At 42.0% G+C, this 24,414-nt stretch overlaps 1 protein-coding gene across 6 annotated transcripts in view; it reads right to left on the minus strand.

Annotated features, from left to right (window-relative positions):
- FGFR2 (fibroblast growth factor receptor 2) overlaps nt 1–24,414 on the minus strand; it is an 80,480-nt gene that overhangs the window by 34,318 nt on the left and 21,748 nt on the right. For all 6 annotated transcript variants that reach the window (XM_082001993.1, XM_082001991.1, XM_082001992.1 and 3 more), the window contains 2 exons: nt 22,280–22,449; nt 15,147–15,270 (listed from right to left, as the gene is read on the minus strand). In XM_082001993.1, coding sequence (XP_081858119.1) covers nt 15,147–15,270; nt 22,280–22,449 — 294 coding nt within the window. The remainder of the gene's footprint in view (nt 1–15,146; nt 15,271–22,279; nt 22,450–24,414) is intronic.

The following is a 24,414-nucleotide window of genomic DNA, read 5'->3' on the forward strand; positions in this document are numbered from 1 at the left end:
TGTCAAAGTTTTCCTCTACCGAAAAAGAAGCGGCAAAGCAAAGAAGTAAAAGCAAAGTTCTTACATTCTTGGTCCCCAATTCCTTTTAAAAAATTAAAGTGTGTGAATATGTATAGGCAAGACATTTGTGAAATTTATTCTCTAAGGGTAAATGTGTAACAAACAAACTTTAGTCGCCCGCCGACATCCAGAGCAACGGTTAGTGTTGCCCAAGTCCCCCACCTCCGCAGAAGAGAATATTCCTATGCCCACACAGGCGAACAGCCCAGGAGAACATAACCACCATGATGCAAATTCAGCGGGGTTTCATGACAATCCTGGAGTCCAATACCACAATAAATACACTCTCTACTGGGGGAAAAAAACCACTAAACATGGAGAAACTTCCACTAACTACAAATGACCAAGTATAGTTCTGTACAGTATCATTTCTTAGAAATAGCAATTTCAGGATGTTACCCCTTTGGTATTTTTCTCTGCAAACCACACGCATTTAAGGACTGCTTAAGCATAGGTACTGTCAAAACCACATACCTAAATCTCAAATCACTATTCAGCATTTAAAATACAAGCCTTACATTTGTATGCAGAGATCATCGCTCAAACAACTGGCTACAGTAGTATTAGATGGAAACGGTGTTTTCTTTGTTATTAAAGACTAACAAAAGAGTCAAAGTTGCCTTAAAAAAAATCTTAAAAGGCTAGTGAAACCAATTTCATCATTTGCCTTACATAACCTAATAATTATAATCAGGATCATCACTAACCTATAGTGACTGCATATATCTCTAGTTATTTAATGTACACAAACTATTTTCATATAAAACAAGTTGGCAACCAAGCTTACAGCTCTGTCGCCCTGCTGATCTCCGCATTCTCCTAGCTCATAATATTGAACTGAATCAGAACCTTAAGAAATAAATCTTTGCTACTTGACCACTGAAATTTTAGTGTTTCATTCTCCCTGCTAACACAACATGTTTCAAAAACAAGTTAACAGCATATGCCATAAAATAGAAAACCACCCCATAGATCAGCTGTCTTCAAGCATACTAGATACTACATCATAAAGACCAAAAATAGCAGATACTAATTTTATTACCATAAATATTAGTTACTCAGTGAAATACATACAGATCTACAAAACTTTTCATAGATATGCCCTGCTTTCTTAACAGACCTTCTTGGTTCAACCAAAATGTAACGGATGTTTAATATGGAGTGTAACGGATGTTTAAAAATGTTTAAAATTATGAAAAAATTTCTGCATATTGACCTGAAAGTGATTGAGCCAAACAGACACCACCTTGCTTTCTCCAATTTGCAGCTTAGATACAAAACCAAGAGCATTCCCATTTGAAGAGCCAATTATCTACAAAAGGCAGAGCAAAACCGATTGCTCACGTGCAGATTATCATATTCACGGCTATAAGATTCTAAATTTTACACCACCATAAAAGTGCTCAGGGCTTGAGCATTTCTGCTCAGAATTCTGCTTATCTATAGACAAACAGACTCGCTATCTGAAAAGATGACTGCAAAGAGACCTGCCCAATGGCTTACAAGAAACTGTCGTTTAGTCTGTTAATGTTAAAACTTCAGAAAAACTTCCCCCAAGAGAGAAAACTGCAAAGAATCCACAGCGGCATCTCTCCCACATCGTCCAATTTTTTTTGTTGGTTTTTTGGTTTTTGTTTTGCTGACCAGCTGCAGCCAAGGCAGAGGGAAATCAGTGAGGAGAAAGACAAGAAAGTCACGATGCAAATGCATGAGATGAAGATGCCAGAGTATGGATGCAGGTGATAGGAGTGAAAAAACAGGTTTCACAGCCAACAGAGACCAGAAGATCTGATCCCACCACTCTGGTCCTCGGGCAGAGGGTGCAGGGATGGAAACACCGCAGGAAGAGAGGCTGCACGTCGGCAGGGGGAAGACGTCGGGCAGGATTCGCTGCTGCCAGAGGCCGAGGTAGAGCGCATTGTGGCTGCACGAGCGGCTCTGCCGCGGCTGGAGTGCCTTGGCAGGGAGAGCAGACAATAACCCCGGAAGGGGTGAGCTCTGGGGCCCATCCCGAGGCCAAGTCTCCTTAGCAACCTGGCTGGGCCAGGGGCTGAGAAGGGCTCTGGTAATTGTCTACCCAAGCCTCCTCGTCACCCCAGCACAGACAGTTCAGGACCTTTCACGGGAGCTAAAAGCCAGAACCAAAGCCCATTGAAGTCAGGGGAAAAACTCACAGGGAATTCAATGGGCTTTGGGTAAGGCATCTGATTCATTTCAAAAAACATGAAGACAACTCTCATTTTCTCCTTTTCAATGTGCTTGTTTCCTCTCCTTGCAAATGTGTGATTCAAGTGCAGGCTAGGAAAATAAAAGCTGAATAGCAAATGCAAGACCAAACGTGAGTTCTGGGGACAGCGGAGAGTTCCTCAATTAAGAGGGGGCAGGGACAAAAAAAGTTATCTAATTCTTTTCCACAATTCTTAATCAGACACATTTATCAGCATCTTTAATACCAGTTTTGAAGTGTTACTGCCTCCTAAGGAGTCACCTTGGCAGCTGCCACTGTGAAGTTACAGAGGGGTCCCCCAAATGGTACCCCTCAGTGCATCAGTAACCCTTCTGGATCGATAGCCCCTGGTAGAGATTCTCTGTCTTCAGTCATCACTGAATAAAAAACGAAGCCGTTCCAGCTGACTCTCCACTTAACTGAAAACACAGACCTGCCATGCCCTCTTCTTCATTTGCCCTGGTCAGCACAGCGCATTCAGCTCTAGTTTGCCCAACTATGAGCTCGGGAGGTCTTCAGCAGCAATCTGGACCCTGCTCGGTGAGAACACTGCCCATTCCCACCCACCTTCCTTCTGATCGTGCAACATCTGTTGCTTTCAAAAATGCTAATTATCCTACAAATTATGGGTCTCAAAAGCATCCTACAGCGGTTTAGGCCAGACTGTAATCACAGCCTCTTTCCTTGGCTTTGGCTTAGCAGCCGAAACTTGCAAGATTGACTCTTCAGCCTCAAAAAAAAAAAAAAAAACCACACAAAACAAACAAACAAAACAAAAAACAGAAATCACAGCCTTTTCATCATACACTTGGACTGAAATATTCCTCCCCTGTGTTTCACCTTCACTCAGTACGCAGCACACTCCCACCACTTCCACTGAGCCATGTGCCTAACACAGGAGGTCCCTGAAGGTCACCGAGCTCAGTGAGCAGCACTGCTGATAGAGGAATGTGTTGCTACATGGCTGTCCCCGAATTAACCGTCTGTGTCCTCCCCTATCCAACAACGTGTCACATCAGGGGCCTTCCCTGGCAGGTGCTTTACAGACAGATGCACATCTGCCCAACGCATCCCTCCCAACACCATCTGAACCATGGACAAGCCTCATGGAGCATGAAGCCAGCGGCATCACCCATCTCTGGGACACCCAGAGCCCCCACCTTATGCTCTCTTCCAAACCGTACCCATGGGACTACCAAAACTCCACCAGAAAGTTGCAGTTATATGGTAACTTCTCAGGTGACTTCACTGCTGCCTGGAGTTGACAAGAAGGTGAAACCTCTCAGGTACAGCTCTAGCTTCCCACTCCGTCCCACCTCAAAGCTGAAATAATCGTTTCTTCTCAGAGGTGGCATTAATGACCATTTCAGACACAGTTTGAGGGAGTAACTCTCTCTACTGTGCAAGCCACTGTCCCTATGCTCAATTTTTGGCATCCTTGTAGAGGCTGTACACATACATACTATTAGTGCTGGCTCTGCTGATGTTTGGTGGTGGTGGTGTGAATACCTGCCACTGGGTAGGTAATGGATTTATAAATAATCTGAATTTACTAAATCCACTGGGCCAACCACAGGATATCAGTCTCTGATCGCTACCTATTTGGGCTAAATATCAACCATTAAAAGAAAGATTAAATGTTGATCAATCCCTCACCATTCAGTTAGTGAAGACCTTTCAAGTTTCTACCCTGCTTTAGCTGATAGCGAAGGAAGCAGCTTGGGAGGAGAGACACAAGGATCACCGTCCTTCATGACAGATGCCACCTACACAAGCTGCAAATCTGGCCTCGATTCACAAGCACTCAGAGGCTGGATTAATTATTGCTCTCTGAATTAAGAGGGCTCTTTTGAGGAAAGTTCCAGGAGCAGCCAGGGCATGAGGAATTGCAACTCAGGTTTCTCTGTAAATCCAGCATTATCCAAGTTCATACAAAGGACCTGATCTGAAACCACATTTGCTCTCCATGCCCCTTGGTGGAGTGGTGTAGGAGGGGTCTAACCGAACAGATGTCAGAGTCCTCACCGGGATTTCCTTCTTCAGGGTAGCTTTCTAGACATAGGCCAAGCCAAACCTTCGCTTCCTTTCTCCAGCAGTAAGCAATTGCTGATATGGGGACCTGTGCTCTACGAAATGCTGGAAGGAAAACACTGCTAACTCCACTATTTGCTCCATGGTGCGGAGGAGTAAGGTTGAGTGTTGGTGGCTCTTTCGAAAGATCAGAAACAACCGAGCAGGTGTAGGCAAAATGCCTCTACTAATTAACGTCATACACTATCTATATGTGAGCCAGGAGCTGAGCAGCTTCTACCAGCTGCACGTCAGTTTGGTTTCCTCTCTGCAGAAGATGAAGCACTGCATGTTGTTTATAGCCAATTCAGACGTGCTGCTGAACTGTCATGTTCCATTTGTATGTACATACATACACACCCCGCAAATCGTCGCTTCCTAGGTAATTTATACCTGCCAAGGCAGCATTCATTGCAAGTCAGGGATGCAATGCTCTCTTCCCAAACTCTGCAAAATCAGAAAAGGTTTCAAGGCTACAAGGAATAACAGATCACTGTCATTAAACGCTAAAAGATAAAGACCAACCCTGGCAAGAACGTTTGATAAAGAACAGAAGCCTTTCAGGCAGACTAGCAGAATAGCTTATGGATCAGACCAGCACCACGAGTGCTGATGAACTTGATGCCTTGCAAATTTTGGCATCTTTTATCAGCAAGTATTAGCCAACAAATGCTTATACTATTCAACGTTCCTGTACAGCAGGAGTCTCCACATAGAGCGTTTCCTATTGGCCCAGCGCTACTCAAAGAAGTCATCTCAGTGGCCAAGAGCTCAAAGGGGCATCGCTGCAGTTGGAGCTTCTGGCCCTCAAAAGTGAACCCAGCGCAGCCCAGAGCAGCGTAGGGGTCTGCTCATGCAGATGGGAGCGAGGGGCGAGGGGCTAACCTCCATAACCACTTTCTAAACTCCCTCTGTCCTCAAATTTAGAAGCTTTTTACATAAACTTGAGACATTTCTTTCTGCTGGTGTGTCACTCACTTCATCATTACTAACTACTAGGCCTGAATGTCCATCTCCGCTTTGGTTTGTGGACCAGCATCAGCAATCAGCATAAAGTGAGACAGCAGGGAAGCAGACTCCATATATTCCCTGCTGTCACCGAATACTTTCTCATAAAATTAAAAATTTTAACAGTATTAAAGAGTTTTAGTTCTAAAGATTAAAATTTTGCCACAGGTACCAGAAGCAGACAGGCTCCTGCCCACAGCAAAGCCTTTGCCACCCCATCCAACCTCCTTGTGCCACCTACGCCCTCCAACTTACCAAGATCAGCCAGGTAAAAGGCAGCGCCTTTTTTAAATCTCTACAGAAACTAATGAGTGTATTCAAACTCTTTGCCCTTGGCTTCACCACCTTCACCTCTGATTTGAAGTAATGGCACAGTTTCTCCAGCAGGCAAAGCTCCCACTGATGTTATCCCATCTGTCTCTTTGGATAGCTCCACAGCATAGCTTCAGCTTGCTGTCCTACCTGCATTTTAGCTAAAATCCATCTTTGCATTAACACATTTACAGCGTAAGTTCACTTGCACACCTCTTTCTCATATGGCAGCAAGCTGGGGAAAAGAAAGCAAGCGAGACTGACTTATTTCGCTTGACACAAAGCCCGCTGATGTCAGTGAAAACAGTAAAAAAACCAAAATCACAATCAGAACTAGTGAAAAGATATCCTCTGTCCTTAAAGCAAAGCCCTGTTGTCAGGCTGACCCAGCGTGGGTTTCATCAGCTCTGTGGAGGAGAAAGAGTTGTACAACAGTAGCCTTGCAGTTCACCTGCAGTATCCCTCACACAGTGCATGCATAAGCAAAAGCTTCATACATGTCTGAACAAGGCAGGGAGAGGCCTTATTTTGGTGTGGAAAAAAAATACGGGAAACAAAACAATGAGGGGTTGAAATTTTCATTGATACTCTTTTCAGTGTACCCTAAAAGAAAAAGGCTACAAGAGACTATGAAAAACAACTTGTGACTTCTCACAGACAAGTGGTAAAATTTTATTGTTCTGGCTGCTTCCAGAGACTACATTAATTTTCACACACAGATATCCTCCTCTGTACTGTGCACAGCTCCCAGTGCTCAGCTGCTTTATAATAACCAGAGACAACGCCGGGGTCCAGCACCGCTGGACTGGGCTCTCCAGTGGGCTCTGCCAGAGGTGTACCGTACGCCTGGAAAAAGGCATCACTCCCAGAGGGATGATGTCCTCTCCCAGCTGCAGTGGGTTTAACTCACCAGTGCACCCAGCGATGCCATAAAGCACACAGTGGGAGTCACTATTGCTGTTGTTGTTGTGATCTGACTGCATATTTTTTTCAGCGTCCAAATTTCCCTTCTTGAAAACAGCTCTTGCCTTTAAAGTAAAATGGAAAAGATGATGTAAACCTCTAAAGCCCTCTTATGTTTCTCCACTTCTCCCCCTTGTCTTGCACAGCACACCTGCCCTGTTGAGGAATGCAGGTGTGAAATTATCAGAAGGACCATGGTGGTCTGCCTCCCCTGCTAGACACGGCTGAGCGACCGTACCTGTGCACAGGCACTCCGGGCAGGAGAGAAGCTCCAGCTCCCAGAGTTTCAACGCTCTGTGCTGGACCATCCTGGCTCAGGCTCAAGACGTGTCTATCTTGGACAGTCTTTGGGCTTGCCTCCCCTGGTGAAAAAGTTTGCCATCGTGTGGTCCCATGTCAGGAGGGGATACATCCCTCCGTCAGGATCACACTCATTTCTGCAGCACAGAATCCATAACCTGTTCTAAATGTTGGACCAGATCCTGAAGACGACTGCTACTGGGAAGACCCTGATTATACACGTTTGCCATTATAATTCAGGTAAATCCAGGGGACTTTTGCAAAATGCAACAGCTTTCATAGCAAGCACTTCAGCTGGCCATACCACACAAACTTTGTGCTCCAAAACAAGAAAGTTTTTCTCTGTTATTTTCTTGTGCACTCACGTTTTCTTGCCGAACGGCCAGCTTCCAACAGAGCTGAGACCTGGGAACACCACCACCAGCCTGCAGCTGAGCAGCAGGTGACAGAGCTGCTTTCTGAGAAAATTTCACTGGGGGGGGGTGTGATTTGTTGGAATATTCATTCAAATATAGACATCGGTGGGTTTCACACTTGAGACGGTGCATGAGCACAGATATCAAAGGAAATGTACGTTTGAAACCAGCCACCGAAATGAAATTATGTTGCTCACTAATATATCTAATCCATATATATAATCCAATCTAATACCAGAAACAGTGCTGCGGACAAACACTAACCAACACACATATATTCACTTGTAAAGCCAGAATACAACTCAATAGCAACTATTTTGATCACCTAATTGTGACGGTTACTAAAATGTCATTAAAATATATTATTTTATACTATTTGTAAAAACGGTAAAAACTACCTTTATTACAACTAATACATTGTCACATTGAGTTCTTCGCTCAGCTCAAGTTCTGACAGTATCAGTGTTTTTCTTTCATGAGCGGCCAAAAATTTCAACATATTCATGCAACTTTTTAAAGAGCATCCTGAAAAAATAATTTAATACTTACAGAGCAGTTCAATACCCAAAAGTGCTTAACAAACTATAATTTTTAATGTGGCTTTTAAATTATAATTAAATTAGATTTCACTTTATTTTTGTGTTTAAATGAAGCAACTGCTGTTGAAGCTGCACCACAGGAACAGTAGTAATCCAAAAATGACCTAATGACTTAAAAGCCCAAATATCTGTAAAATACAGCCACCTCTGGATTTCCAGTCACACAGTGGTTTGCAGAGCAGTGAGAGGAGAGGATAACCAACATGAAGATTCTAAGTGCAGCCTTTTCTCTAACAGTCACAGAATTTCACATTTTACTGATTTGTCCACAATTGGTACTGCTAGATCTCTTACCCCCTCACCTATCTCACCCTGGTGCCCATTCCTCAATGGTTTTTCCCTCCTGCACTGCAAAACTCTGGGAAGACCCCCACACCCTTTCACTCTTCTATCTTCCCAGGGCCATCAACCCCAGCCTCAGCTCATCACAGTCATGGACAACCCCTGATGCCTACCACCGAGTGCCATCTCCATCCGCTTCCAACCTCTGATACATCTCTTTCAATCCTAGTTTAATCCCAAAAAACACTGCTGTGGTGGTCTCAGTTAGGATTCGCCTTGCCCATCACAGGCAGCTACCCCATTGCAGCCACGGGACTGTCCCACCTCTGTTTCCTCCCACGCTCAGGACAACATGAAGAAATGCAGGTGGAAGATATTCATTAATAAACCAGCTGTGATTAATAACCTTGTGTTTGCCTTTAATATGGTCCATTCATCCAGTCTGTATCACAGTCCATTTTTGTGGTAATTTAATCTTTTTTTTTGCCCTTTTTTTTTTTTGCCTTTTTTTTGGGTTGTTTTTGTTTTTAAGAGAATGTAACTTTACCAATTTACTGCCAAATACACCACCAATTTTTTCACTAACAAAACTGTTGAGACAAGACTGGCCCAGGTCAAAAAGCCCCCCTGATTAGGCACAGACAATGGCTTTCAACACGTGCCAATTGCACATTTAACAAGGCAACAGTCTTGCTAGCATCTTCAGACAACTCCTGCAAATTCCTACTTGCATTTCCACGAGTAGGATACTTCAGAAATTAGAAGGCATGATTAAAAATGATAGTAACAGAGCTGAAACTATATCCTGTTCATCATTCATCAAAAGAAAGAGAAATACCTGCCTCGGGGCTGTAATAAGACAGAAAGTGGGACAGGGAGACCAGTCCTCCCCCAGCAGACTGCGCAGGAAGCATTCCAAACATGACAAATTCACTGCTCACCCAGCACATGAAGTAATGACACTAGTATTTGTCCATAAAATGTAATTTACCCAGACTACTCCAATGAAATCAGAAGCTTTAATACTATAAAACTAGGGGACTGGAATATTTTTACCTTATTAAGATGGGGCGGGGGGGGGAAACATAAGTTTTCATTTTCCCTTAGCTGAACCATCACACTGCAGTCTTTGTTTTCAGGAGCGAACCGCACAGCCTCCAGCACTAAACAATTTGCGTAATTTCTTCTCAGATGCACACACCTTGCCAAAAGCCTAGTGCCAGGTGTGAAGTCCACACTTGGGCTCATCAGTACATTAAATAAAATCATCTTCCCTCTTGGCCTAACAAATACCTGAGGGCAAGCATCAGTGTGGATTCCTTCATGCTTCCAGCCCCTGTCTCATCACGTCCCATGCCGCAAGCACTTGGGTGAAGACGTCAAGCCAAAGCTTGTCCATGTAAAGAGCCAGTCAACAACCACGAGCACATCTGCCAGCAATGCAGGTTTAGGCTTGGTTGCAATACCTACATTTAACTCCTGCCAGACATCAGTGACGCAACGTCCAAGGCATGGATTTAGTTGGTGTCAGTTCTTTTTTTGGAGGCAAAGTGAATATTCATAACAATTCTTTGGAAATTAAGGAACGTACTATAGTAAAGTCAAACTAATTCCAAACATTATTTTGACAAAACAAACCGTGGCAAAAAGCAAACAACAATGCGTATATATGTTTTTATGAATTCGGGAATGATAAAATGGAAACGCATCTTTAAAAAAAAAAAGTATCCGTGCCACGTTCACATCTAGAAACTCTGAGAGCACATGAAAATCCAAAATCAAAACTGACTAGAAACAAAAGCAAAGTTTTTTACTCTGCCTAAACTAAGGGAAATATAAACACTGAAGCACCAATAGCAAAAAGTTGATTCCATTTTATGCAGATTTTTTTTTTAATAGCATGCTGTAAAAAGCAAGAGTAAAATTCATCCTAAAGCGCTGTAAAACCTCCAAGAGTTCAGAATAAAAGGGTTTTTATGCACATCCATCAGTAAAACTACTCATACATGAGATTTCTGGGGCATAAGCTTTAAGCTATGGGTCACTTCCAATGCTTCCTGGATGAAAAGATATTCTCACACTGTTTTCATATGAAAATACGGATTACTGTTAAGGGACAACTGTGTGCTACTCTGCCACCTCTGGACTTCACTCCTCAGTGTCCAGAGCCAAAGGCATGGCTATTGAGTAAATCAGAAGCTGGTCAAAGGACAGCTGAACTGACTGCAAAAGGACTTTTTTTAAAAAATATTTGTGACAAGTTATGTTCATTTTTTATAGCAAACAGCAGGGTCTTCTTACGCATTCTCGGAAGATGTCTCGTGCTATGGCAGCTGCTTATAAAACCCAGTAAATGAGGTAGTGTGCCAAACTTCATCTGAAACCAAACCATCTTTTGTTTCCCTGGATGATGACATTAAATAGGACAGAAATGGCTACCTGCACTAGGAGTGTTCAAAGACTAACCTTTTTTTTTGCCATTAAAATATAAATTCAATTAGTTATTTCCACGCTTAAACAGAACTGCCGCTGCTGAAATTGTACTCTAGCGATAATTGCAATCCAAGAGTGATCTAATTATATACAAGTCTCAGTGGCTGTATTCCCACGTTGCTTCCTAAAACCCGGATTCACTACAATACAACTCGTAAGTGAAAACCACATTGTTTGCAATCGTCCTCCCTTAAGACTGCGTGACTTTATATACGTTTAATGAGAAGAGAATTAGTCTGTTAGTAAGCTTGCTATAAAAATGTGAGTTTCTACCTACCATTAAATACAAAAGAATACAAAGGCACTTCAGCTGCATGTAAAAAAAACAGCTGATGGGTGAAACTGTACAAGGGAAAGAACATTCTTTTAATTAAGGTACTGGATTAGGATTCAAGTACCAGCTTTACTTTTTGGCTCTGCCACCAGCTTCCTGTGTGACCCAGGGCAAGAAATTTCATCGCTCCACAGCTTGGTTTTTCATCTATAAAATGGACGGTGACATTTCCTTTTCCCAGCCTCTCCACATTTCGGATGTAAGCAATTACTGTGCGGTGGCATATTGCCTGGGACAATCAGTACCTGATATGAATTGAAGCCTCTGGGTAATACTCCGATAAAAAGCTAAAATCGACGCGTCTCCCTTTCACAGGATCCTCACGGTTTTGTATCGCCACCGTTTGCCACTACTGCAATCTAACCTATTTGTATCCCTGAGCAAAGCCCTGCATACAGCCTGCTTAAGTCCCTGTTTTGAAATGGAGGAGGAGGAGGAGAGCGGAAAAGGCAGTCGACTGGGGTATCCCAAACATTTAAAGAACACCTTTGTCCAACATAGAATATCCTGGCCAACTCAACTGGACAATTCCCTACTAACACTGTCAATGTGCACAAGTATCCTGTGCAATACAGAGAGGCTGCCAACAACTTGCTGCTTTTTTTCTTCAGTATTTCCTACTCCCATTGTAAAAAATTCAGTGCAACGGTTTTGCCAGGTTTGTAAATTTGAATGAGACCATCTGAGCCGAGTTGACTATTTTAAGAGGGTTCTTGCAAGTAATTACAAGGTAAAAACGAGAATACTTCACACCTATATTCTGACTGAAAACTACTCAGCCCTGCTGGCTCCATCCAGGCTTTTAATTGTCAAAAGAGTTCAAGGTTTGGAAAGTTATTGGCATCAAGTAATGCTGGATATTCCTAACTAGCATTGTGTCATTATTTGGCACAATTTTTGCTGGGATACCTCCCAAATCTGTGACATAATCAGAGGGTTCTCTACATTACACCATATAGTCAGATGCTCTTGTTAGTGTAATACATTACCATGTTTAATACCATTTTCTATTACTTACACTTAATCAACTCTGGAACCAGTTAAACCATAGGAAAAGCAATTTCAGAGGCTTTCAACTGACAGTTTTCCACACACAGCTTGACCTAAAATTACGACCTGAAGTTTCTAAGATGCGGTCTACATACGCAATTGCTTCTAAACAAACATCCATAACTCTCCACAGCCCTGTGGGAACTGAAAATTCATATGAAAACAGAAAAAAAAAAAAAAAAAAGGCACAAAATTAACTGCTGTAGAACTGTCTTAACTAGAAAAACTGTCAGAGTTTCCCCTTCTGGCCAGCCTTAATTTACTGCTTCAGCAATTTTATGCCCAACCTCCACATTTACTACAAGCTTTCCGCAACACAGAAATGACTGAGCTCTCTAGCATCCATCTCCCTTTTAGGTTCACGTCCCAGTGCAGTATCTCTTGACAGACTCACAGTAAATTCAACACGGCTATCTTAGGGCGTGCACTTCCATACATACCTTTTCGAAGTGAACTAACAATTACACCCTTTAACTCATCAAATTAAAGGAAGTAAAATGATTAAGTATGCAGAACTCCAAGATGCAGACTGGGATTTGCAGAAGTCACTTCAAGACTTCTTGTTTGCCATCTCCTAGGGTCTGAGCATCAGAAAATTACGACTATTCACCCAGGGAAAATCAGGGCTTCTTTGGGTGCTATCAGCTGGGTGCCCAGCACACCAAATCACTAGTCACTTTCGAAAAACCTCATTATTTACTCTTCTGCCTCTCTATAAGAAAGGAATAGACATTTAAATAAATTATATAATCCTTATTACCATTCCATTCATTCATGCAGGTCACTATAATTTACTGCCAGGAAAAACAAACTTCTGCGTAATATTCCTCAACGTAAGAGACTCAAAAGGCTCAAAGGGGGAAAGGAGGTGAGAGGGCTTCTGACAAATATTTGCTCAAGTGACCGCATCATCCTTGAACGCATTTGCTAGAAAAAATGGGTGAAGAAATTTGCGGTCAACATGATATGTGCCAGATCGGGACTGGGGTGGTAACGAGGAAAAGGAACAGGGGACAGAGAAGGGAAGAGGAATTTTTAACCAGCTTTGTTTCAGCAAGGAAAACTCCCAATATTGCAAAACTGTCTTCTGTCTATGTAGCCTACTAAAAAACATTTTTATGCAAAACCAAAGCTGACTAGGCTCCCTAGAGGATTCAGGAAAAAACAAAACCAACAAAACCCAAAAACCCTCCAAAAATCCCACAACTCATCATCTCCTTACATTCTTTCTGGGCCAAGCTCTGCAAATCGACCCTTGTACCTGGCGAGCCCAGGCAAGCAAGCAGCCCACACCCTCCGGCAAGGTGGTCAGCAGAGGACAGAGGCACGCAGAACACGATTTACTACCATCTCTGGCAGCCGTTGCTGCTGCGCCCTCCATAAATTTTGTTTAAACACGTGTTCAAACAAAAATGGCTTTACCAGTCACTTGGCTCACCTCAACAATACCCATAGCTCAATTCTACCGAGGATGACAAAACATTGCCAAGGCTATAAAAATCCTCACTTCTTTCAGTGTTGACTACCTAAAACCAAATACGGGTGAGTTGGGTGGTTTACTGACTGGCTTTGAAGACTTAAACGTATTGGGGCTGGTGGTAGGGCTTCAGTCTGACAGCATCCCCATGACAAAATTATCTTTTTTCTCCTCTGCTCCACAAAGACTAGGTCTCACTGGCACTTTCATGGGGAATGTTTTCATTTCTTGCTGCCTGAGAAGCTCTTGCTTGTTTTCTTTTGGATTTGGGGGGTTTCCACAGATTTAAGTGGTCCCAGACAAAATAAGACACTACTTTTAAAGAGCATCCAAAACAATGTGAGAGATGCGGTTTTATTCATGTAAAATACAATCAAGAAATAGGGAAAAAAAAGAAGATTTTGTCCCTGTTTTGCTCATATAAACCCAAACTCACAGTAAGATTCTCCACAGAAGATAAGCTGGACCGTCAGTCACCAGCCAAAAATAGCTTACAGTAACCAAATTCATTTTTGCTTTCAATACTGATGGGTCAAAAGTTTATTCACAGAGCTTGCGACGCTCAGATCATCCCACAAGCCCGGAGAGACCAACGCCCATTCAAGTCGTACTTCAGAAACTGCAGCTCAGATCCCCAAAGGTACTACCAGAAGGTCCTATCATAACCACCAAACTGATTACTTTTGGACAGCAATGCCTTCAGAGCCAATAAAACTGCTCACGCCCATCCAGGCTAATGAGCAAGAGTAGGGGTGCATGGAATTGGTTCCTGAGATTTGAAGCCCTAATTTAGCTAAGCACTTAAATAAAAATGTGTAAGCCTTATTAACATCAACAGAATTTTGGTATTAAGTTAATATTACCAAGCATGTTCTTAATAGCCCTGCTGAATCACAGCTTTGCTACTACTAAGAATTCAGACAGCTTTTTAGAATTTGTCCTCAAGTAAAAGCATTTCTTCACAATTTTTGTTGCCTATGTTTCAGGGACGACTCATCGCTCATGCAACGGGCTACAGCTGGATCTCTGTCATACTGCTGTGAATGCAAAGTACCTTTCCTGAAGTCCCAGATCTGCACTAGCTTCAAAGTCAGCTTTTCATTAAAAAAAAAAAAAAAAAAAATTCATTTCAGCTATAATAACAGCAACCTAAAGGATCACGTGACAGTATTCATAACTGCAGTTATTAAAATATGTTAGTACAATTGTACAAGTAATAATTAAATTGTAATACTAATGTCTACAATTGCATCAGTATTTATTTTTTGTTCTGCACAGTAACCTTGTAGGTGTATCACAGCAACAAAAACTCCCTTGCACACATTGATATTACACCTTTGCCAAGGCATAGGTAAATTAGTCCTACAGACACGCGTGAGACAGATGAATATATAGATTTATGCGGCAATTGGTTATGTAGTGAAATCTTATCTTTAGACCACTGTGAAATCATCTTCAAAATTAATGCAAAGTGTATCAGCTTAGTTCTAAATGTTTTAAGAGAGAAACTCATGAATTAAAAATACTGTCTTACATGCGACAGAGTTTTACTTACCAACGACGTCGAGATGGTACGTGTGATTGATGGATCCATACTGGTTTTCCACTATGCACGTATAATTTCCTTTGTCAGACGGGACCACGCTCTCCATGATGAGACTCCAGTGCTGGTTGCGGACCTGGTGGGTTGCAACCAAAGAAATTGGGAACTTCACCCTAGTTTCACCCTCTCCCCCTCCAAAAGAACGGTTTTCTGAATAGTTAACCTTTTGTAATCCATGTTTAAAAGCCTCTTCTGTGCTCGTTTGACAGTTCAGACGCAGAAATACTTTATTTATGCCTGATCAGGTACGGCACAGCTGCGGCAGTGAAAGCTTTCACGCATTCTGCTATAAATTTACCTCGTCCCCAATCTGAGCACCGCAGATGTTGGTGCACACTCTGTCCTACCAGGCATAAGAGGATGGCACCAAGTAGCAGCAGTTGTCTTACGAGGCTTTTCCTCTCAATCCACTCTAAAGCAAATTCACATCCTCAGGATATTTCCCATCTGTCTCCAAACAATCATCTGATCGTATTAACTACCCAGCAGCAATATGGAATGGGTATGATCCCCTAACATCTAAGTCTCCGTCATTCTCCAATAGCTCAATTACGCAGCCTGCATTTTGGGGAAACAAAGTACAGAAGGGCAATGTTTGGAATCCCTCCCACAGACACATCGAGTGGCCATACCTCTTGCTGCTCTGGGGTACCACAAGAAAGAAATGAAGATGCTGCCTCATGAAAAATGCCTGAAGAAAATCCTCATGGAAACAGAGCTTAAGGACATACATTTTTTCATACAACCCTTCTCGGACAGAATGTATTAAAGGTGCTGATTCTGTTCCCATCTGAACTCAAAAGGAGCGTTGGCATTGGTCTTGCAGAAAGTAGGATCCAGCCCAATACTGGAAGGATATAGAGTCATCCAGTACACATATATTTCCTGCATCATAAGCTGGCTTCCCAAATTACCTTTTTCTGGCTATCCACTAATCCCTTGTTTTAGCATTACATTTTTGACAAAGCGCTCAAAAAAATCTTAATATTATTGTAGCTATAACATACAACTTTTAAATTTCAAAGTACATTATTTTAGGAAATGGAATAAAATACAATCTGGTACAATCATTTTAATCAGCCAAATGGAAAGTAGTAATTCAGTACAGTACACCAGAAAAATTTATGGACCATTCAGTGACACTTCCAGTAACTATACATTCTTAAAAGATCGTTACAACTATAGGTCTGAAATCCTGCTTCGTGCCTTGTGTAGGTCCTTAGCCAGCAGGAAAAGGCTGGGCTGCATCCATGGTGCCAAGGGCTCAGCCCTCACGTTTGCTGGAGATAAAAATGCCATCAGTTCAAAGCTTGGAAGAAGAGTCCTCTCTGTAAGGGGCTCCTGGCTTTCCTGGTCCCCCTCAGCCAGTAATTAGCTCATTAGCTAGTTATTGTTATTACTGTCCAGTTACGGGCTAGGATTATTAACTAAAAACTGGCCATGTGGGCTTTGAAAAACTAAGAAAATGTGGACAAGATTCCAGCAGCAGGCGAAGGGCATGGATGTTAACCAAATGTTGCAGAAATATGTGACAACATGACCCCAACATCTCCAGCCCAAACTTACAGGTCCTCTCCTCAGCACCCCCCTCTTGATGGTATACATCAAAACTATATATTGATTTTTTTTTCACACTATGAAGAGCTAAAGAAGTAAGTTTATAAAGCTAGAAAGAGTTTATCAGTGTTATTTTATTGTCTTGTTATTCTGCTAAGCAACATTGAAAGTCAAAGTTTGGGTCAGGAAGATTTACTGTCATAAACCACTGGTAAATAACAAATACAACAGCTACATATTTTGAATATTTTACTCTTTATGAGCTATTTTGAGGGAAACTTGGTCAAAGTGACCTGAACTTTTTGCCATTACAAGTTACATCACACTTCTCAGAATCACAGCAAGTGTTTTTAACCAATCTGACTGCAAAACAGGAAGAACAGATCATGGTTCCACAAAAGTTAAAACAAAATAAAAATTGGTAACAAGCTGTAAGTAATTAATTTGATAGGAAATCACAAGAAATTGTTTCACGTTCAGTAAGAATACATAACTAACTTACAGACACAGGTGGAGATTCTGGACAGCAATATTAAAAGGTATTTGTGCAATTTCCCTTCTTGCAACTCCAATGAGCAGAGATAATATCTTTATAATAAAACAACAGCTTAAGCCTCTTCAGTTTAAGCTAAACAACTGCTGTAGAGGCCCAAAGCATTTATGACACATCGTCACACAACTGAATTTATGTCATGAATCTGGATTCAACTAGATTCAGATTGTTGGCTTAGTGCTTTCTGGTTACAAGTGCAGCATTGCAAAGCCCAGAAAAACTCCTTGGCTGGGGATGACAGCATCTTCTGCTGAAGACTCCCAAATCGAACCTTTCATTCTCAGACACGCTACGGTCCTGCCACGTCCCTGCAACCACACCATTTGCAACACCCTCAGAGGACAGGCTTTGTTAATGTGGTCTTTTTAAGTAACCTGCCTTCACTACCTAGTCCCAGTAAAGCCCATCCTTGGGCAGCAGACCCAGTGCCATTACTGACAACCAGCACCAACGTCACGCCGGTTTATGGAAAAGCTGGTTTCAAAAGAGGTTCGAAGCAGTGCTTCTGCAGTGCACGGGTCTTCCTTCTGCATACGTATGAACTGCAACAGCGATACTCATTTTGGAGGAAAAAAAACCCAAAACAAACAAACAAAAGAACCATCACCCTTGTGACTGAAGTTGCAAATAGATGGTCTCTTTGGCAATATAGGTTAAAGCCATTAGCTCCCTCCTGGTTGCTCACTTGGGCCCTTCTAACTGAAGACGCCAGCCCTACAGCTCTCCAAATATTCCCTAATGAGTTTCCCTGGGTAGTATCAGCTGGGTCCGTTTAAGCTGTTTACATAGATGACTTGAGCTGGTCTGGCAGACAGAACAAATTAGGGAGCTCATGTGAACTAATCCACGAGGCAAAAAACACGAGGGCAGCAACAAGCCGCTGAAAGCAGGAGCATCCTCACCAGGCATATGGGGTCCAGAAAAGGACAAGTGTCCACAGCCAGAGATTTATTTATCAGTTGTAGGAAACTCTTCCGGCTCTCCAACCTGACTAGCTCCTTGCCAGCTATTACGCCGTTATTTCTACTATTTTGCTCCCTGAAGCCCGACGTCATGTTGAGCTCTTAAAAGCCTGGAGAACACCCACACGGTCCCACCCACTCCACCACCCGGTCTTCAGGGTACCCCTTCCAATTTGTCATTGTCTTTCCTTGACATAGGGAAATTCAGGGAACAACTGCATTCCAAGCACCCCAAATCACAGCTTGACCCTTCTGATACTTTGTCGACACAGTTTAATAACTGCTTTTGCCCTCCCTTTTTTTATTGCTTTGCAGTACCTATTGCCATGCTTTATCTGTGCTTCATACCCAAAAAGGGTACTTTATTGGGATAATAATCTCAACATGTTTTTTTCCTGACCAAGTACGGACACTTCTAGGAAATGACTGAGGTGCTTTTTGGGGCATCTTCTCCATCAAATTTTTAACCAATTCTTCCAGTCTCTCCAAACAGTTTTTAAACTAAAACTGTACCCTTAAGATACAACTTGGAGGTGGGAAACCTAAACTGGAATCAAAATGCCAAGAAACATCGGTCAGAAATCTAGTAAAGGGCAATGTTTCATAGAAACAGTTTGCTTTTGGAGTATCATATAAAAAATTGTGGACAGTTCTGTTTAATTTTAAAATACATGTCTTCAGTGAACAGATAGATCATTAAAAGTTGTCACTGAGCAAAAAATGGTAAAAGGGGTCAACTTTAAATTAATTTCAATAGAAAGAAGGATTAGAAACCAAAATATGATTCCCCACAAAACCAGCACAGTTCAGACATATACTGGTACTGCTCAGGTAGGGAGAACAAGTGCAGAACATCCACACAAAAGCCATAGGCTTTCACAGTTCCTATAGAGTCAGAAGTCTTTCTTTACTCTCTATTTACCTGGCTGGTAAATGTGGGTAAGACAACCGTAGAAACGAAGCTTATCAAAACGCATATGAGAAAACACACTCCTGTTAATACTTAAACAGTAACAATTGATAGAAGTAAATTTGCTTTCTGGGTGGTGTACAGAAAAGTAAAGGCTCCTGTGGTGTCTCACAGAGGATTTAGATTATTCACTCAAAGAAATTATAAAATGCTTTTAAATGTACAAGAAAGAGCTATCATCACTTTAGAGACAGATTTAAAAAAAAAAAAAAGGATTTAGATATCCAATGATATCCAACCCTTCTCCTTGCTGTAGGAACTTTGTGCGTACCTTGAAAAATCATAAAAGGTTCGATTTTGAAATTCACCGCCCAGAATTAGTCACGGTGGAGGAATTTCGCCCTGGAAGCTATCTTGGCCAGCACATACACCCTTCTGGTAGCCTGCCTGAGTGCAAATTGACTCAAGACATTCCCCAGTCAGAGGGACAAAGTGCTACAGGTCACTATCTGATTGCGATAAAGAGAATACAAAGAAGAGATTTCTTAGCTCAAGGCAGCAGGAGAGAGATGGCTGGAGAATTACTGGAAAGCTTCACATTTTCCTTCCCTTTACTTTGTTCTTAAAGTCTTCAAGGGATGATTGCCCCTTCCGAAAGGGACGGATGGTGTTAACATCAGCTGCTGATGGCAGATACAGCCAAGTATGGTTGCAACTATTCTAGTTGCTCAAAGTATTATGAATATGAAGATCTCCAGCAGAAATGCTTTACATATAGCAACGCCCAGATTCAAGACAAGCTAGCGTACAAAAAGCATCCTGAGTTGCTGAAGACAGACCAACATGGAAAGACTCGGTCCTTTCTGAGGATTCCTTCATTACAAGTTTGTCAGTATAGAGGTGTCGCGAAAAGACAATTCTCTCTTTATTCCAGAATAATTTTAAATAAGCCCACAGTGACCTCATCCTGCCCCTCTAACATCTGGAGGCCTCATTCTTTAACCATCCACTCCACCCACTGAAAACAAGCTTCCATCTTAAAAAAATGGTTATTCAAAACACTGACAGAATCTAGAATACACATTCTGCTTCCCGAATCTATGACAATAAGTAAATGCTACCAGATCATTTAAAATTTCTTGTATTTCTGAGCAACAAGAAAGTCTAAAATCCACAGCTGTGACCCCTCTTTTTTTCCCTTTAGACTAAAGAGATATAATTCTAAATCATAACTTCTTACAAGTATATACTTCACTTATGCAGCTGGCTTTAGCAATAGGCATCTGTGGTTTCTTCCCAGAGTACATACATACCTAGGAAATTGTATATGTTTAATACACATGAGCAAAAATTTAATTTGTGCCACTTAATGCGCACAAGTCTAAATGAGCTCACCCAGATCCCTAACACAGGCTAGCAGTGTCAGCACAGAGCTCCACACGGGCTAATTTACCCCACCAGGGATCACCCTCCCAAACTAGAGATCAGGTATCTCCATGCTGCCTTGCAAGACACATTTTCCTTCATGTTTTTCAAGAGTGGTATCTGCATTTCTCCTTCATGAGATGTAAAGCGTTCAAATAATGTCCCAGTGAGTATCGAAACAGTTACTACTATTTTCCAAGACAGGATTAGTTTGTTGTTGCCTTTTTTTTAATTGGCCTTTTTTTATTTTTAAAAAAAGCACTGAGAAAGGTGAAAATCACTGAACTGTAGCCAATTCATTAACACTCCATAGCGTTATGAAAGGCAGAAGGTGTTGCCAGGTGTACACTCATAAGCAACAGTAATTTATAGTGTAAGCAAACATAGATGGAAAAGTCTACTTAGATAATTAGTGTTCATACGGGGAGATTTTCTGGGCTTCGCTCTCTGCTAACACAAATGTTGGAAAAATTGACACTTTTTACAGTAAATCTAGCTAGAGAGGAAAGGAGACTACAACTTGTCCTCCTCTGCACTGGAAAACATTTTTTTTTTTATACCAAGCAAGATCAGAGAGTCAACAGCACACAAAGCAACATACACCCTGGCTCCATCAGGGCACCACAAAACGTGGCACCCTGAAAATACTGCAATCGCTAGGGTAAGGCAGCGGTGCGGTACCAGGGGAGGCAGCTCCCAGACTTGGTCTCGAGCTTACTACGTCATCTGGAAAAGTCAGTTAACTTCTGTCTTAATTACCATTACAAATTGCTCTGAGCTGCTCGGCAGAAGTTCTAGGCTGGGGCTTACAACCGTGACACAGGGTGACTAACTTGGAAACTTCTCATCTTTGGAGAGAAGTTGCAGAGGTGTCGGGTCCATGAGGAATCCACTGACAGAAGGTCCGCAGAAGAGGTTAAGGTAACTCAGAAATGCGGGGCAGGATGGTAAGGCTAGTGCTCGAACAGCCATTTGCCATCAAAGTCATGCCCTCTCATTCCCCGTGCGGAGTGGGATAAGATGACCGAATCCTGACTCCTGACCTGACCTAGGCAGATACCAGGAGGTTAAAAGTCCATGCACTAACCCACAGAGCTAGCTGGCCCCCCTAAAACTCTCTCTTAATCAGTAACCACCAATTTAGAATGAGACATCTAATCTGAAGCTGTTTAAAATTCAAACAAACCCTCGCAAGTAATTGCTGTTACTTTCCCTCAAATTCTGCTTCCCATTTCAGTTTCACAGACCATAAACTCTACAGAAAATAATAACTTTTGGACTTCCAACTCTTCCTTTATTAAACGGCCAACAATCACCAGAGTGGATGGTCGTGTTTTTAACAATGCAGCTGAAAATGAACAGAGCAAAACAGTCTTACTCCACGTTGAAAAATCAGTCTTTAGTTTTCCAAATAAGTCTCAATAAATAATGCTTAGCTACACTGCTATGCTACAAGCTTGAATTTGAGGGAAAAAAATAAATATAGAATTAGTGCTCCATAACGGCTAAAGAAACCACCCACCCTTCCCCAGAAGAAAACAATTACTTTTTTTTTGCTTCTACATTTCATCCAAGGCCATTAAAAGATTTTTCTGTTGACTTCAGCAAGTTGGGGTTTGGTTTTTTTTACAGCCTTGGTCAAGAACAGAAATTGCAAAATCACATCATGAGAACGTACCTTATATCCGCCAATACGATGCTCTTGTTTAAACTCTTTCCCATTTTTCAGCCATCGCATGGTTGGTGTTGGGTTTCCCATCGCGGGACAACGGAACTTGACGGTGTTTGCTGCTGGCACCGCATGTAGCCTTTTCTCCATTTTGTCCGTATGTGTCCAATAGGGTGCCCCTGTTTCAAAGAGATACATCCAGAAATATCAGTACTCTGAAACTGAGCTCCCTTTCCAGACCCTTTCACAGACTTAAAGCACTGCATGTATTTGTTCTAAGCACGGTTTAGAAAGAGTATATGACTGGAAATCATATGTCACAAGTGTTGACCAGAGTTTTGCAAACGGCTCATTCTGCAGCTTTGAGTATATAATTTATGACAAAATTCCAATAATTAACCACAGATATCCTTTGTTTTGTGTACGTTAAGTAAGACAGAGCGACCAAGTTTTCAGCACGCTCAGTGATCAGACACTTTTAACCGAGTTACTGTGAGTGCTCAGCAAACTTTGAATTCTTGGACCTCGGCTGTGAAGCCAGACAGACCAAGTCAGAAGACCTGTTGGAAGCATCAGTCTTAACCTTTCCCTATCTGTTAAAGGGGGACAAACCTATCCACCTGCCTGGCAGCATGCTAAAACTTAGTGTCCAACAGCAAGGTGAACTGAGCTGTTACTGTCATAGAAACCACTAAAATATATTTACAAATGGAATATATTTCTGAAATCTTAACCAAAGAGGAAGAAAACAAATGAGTAAATATGGACCCACAAAAGGCATTTCCCACTTTGATGAGCCTACCGGAGCCCAAATGTTCAACACCCACAGTGATATCCAACACCGCGGCACAAAACTCTCTCAGCCTGTATTTACTGAAGGGATCACTGCTACCGGCTCCCGGCAAGGCTCGCCTGGCTCTCACTCCCTCCTTGCCATGCCCTGGCCCAGCCTGTTCCCATACCAGGAGCAAGAGGTACGCATCGAAAACCCCTTTCTTGTCTGGGTTTTCAATCATTTGTCACGTACCAGTACAGAAAACACAGCAGAACAAGACATGCAACTATCTGTTACTCCAAGAAGTAAATTTGGATATACAGATCCATATAGAAGGTTATCCCACGCTCTGGATGGACGCACCATTGCACAGCATCTTCACGGCATCGCTTCACTTGTCTCACCAGTTTTAAAAAAGTTAAAGATTCAAGATCTGTTTAATACTAGGAAACATTAGTTTCTTTTACAATGGAGTTTTCCTGAAACAAATCAGATTAGTGTGGAATTTTTAGGACTAGAGGGGTCCAGAAAAATAACTCTATTTCTCTCAGCCCTGTTTCATTTCCTTCATTAGCAGCCTAACACTCCACTATAAATAAACTCTTCCGTTCCTCAAATATTTATAGCAGTTCTTACAATCACTGCAAACTCAGAAATCCTGCTACCCCCCTCTCTAAATAAAAATACAGCTGGATAGAAAATACAGGAATAAATCCTTTAACAACGTCTCTCTCAGTATAAAGAAAACATTCTAAAAGCAAGTCTTATAATGATGCGAAGAACGATAAGCGATTTTCTTTTTTTGCCCGAAGTGGCAATTAATGTTAAAATTAATGAAGCAGAAAAGCAAAGCAAATTTGTGCATGCAATCAAAATAGAAAATCAGGTAACTATTGAGCATTTGACTGCAACACTACGAAATTGTTACACAGACTAAAGTGAATTAGGGGTGCAAGGAAAAATCACTGTTAACATTATTTGCTAAAACCAGGATCACATTAAAACAAGGGAAGACTTTAAACAAAGCCAACCAAAGGAATTAACTTATTACACGCAAAGACCAAATTACATTACAAGTATACGAGGCAAAGGCGGAATTACACATTGATACTGATACATTAAAGGGATATTTTCTCTGGACCGCTACACATCTTCCACAAGGCATTGTAAGGGCCCTACACACAATTCCCACCAAGTCAAAGTAAACTGTGGCAGGTCAAAGCCAACCACCCATCTGAACCAGTTATACTGGTATCTCAGACAGAGTAGAGCGCCTAGATTTGGCCCCAAACGGGCAACACTGACCCAGCAACTTTGCAGCCAGCACGGCCACTTCTCATCGCGTCCGTCACAGGCACCTCCTCACGGG

Source organism: Phaethon aethereus, assembly GCF_964289735.1.
Source record: "Phaethon aethereus genome assembly, chromosome: 7".
Taxonomy (NCBI): Eukaryota; Metazoa; Chordata; class Aves; order Phaethontiformes; family Phaethontidae; genus Phaethon; species Phaethon aethereus.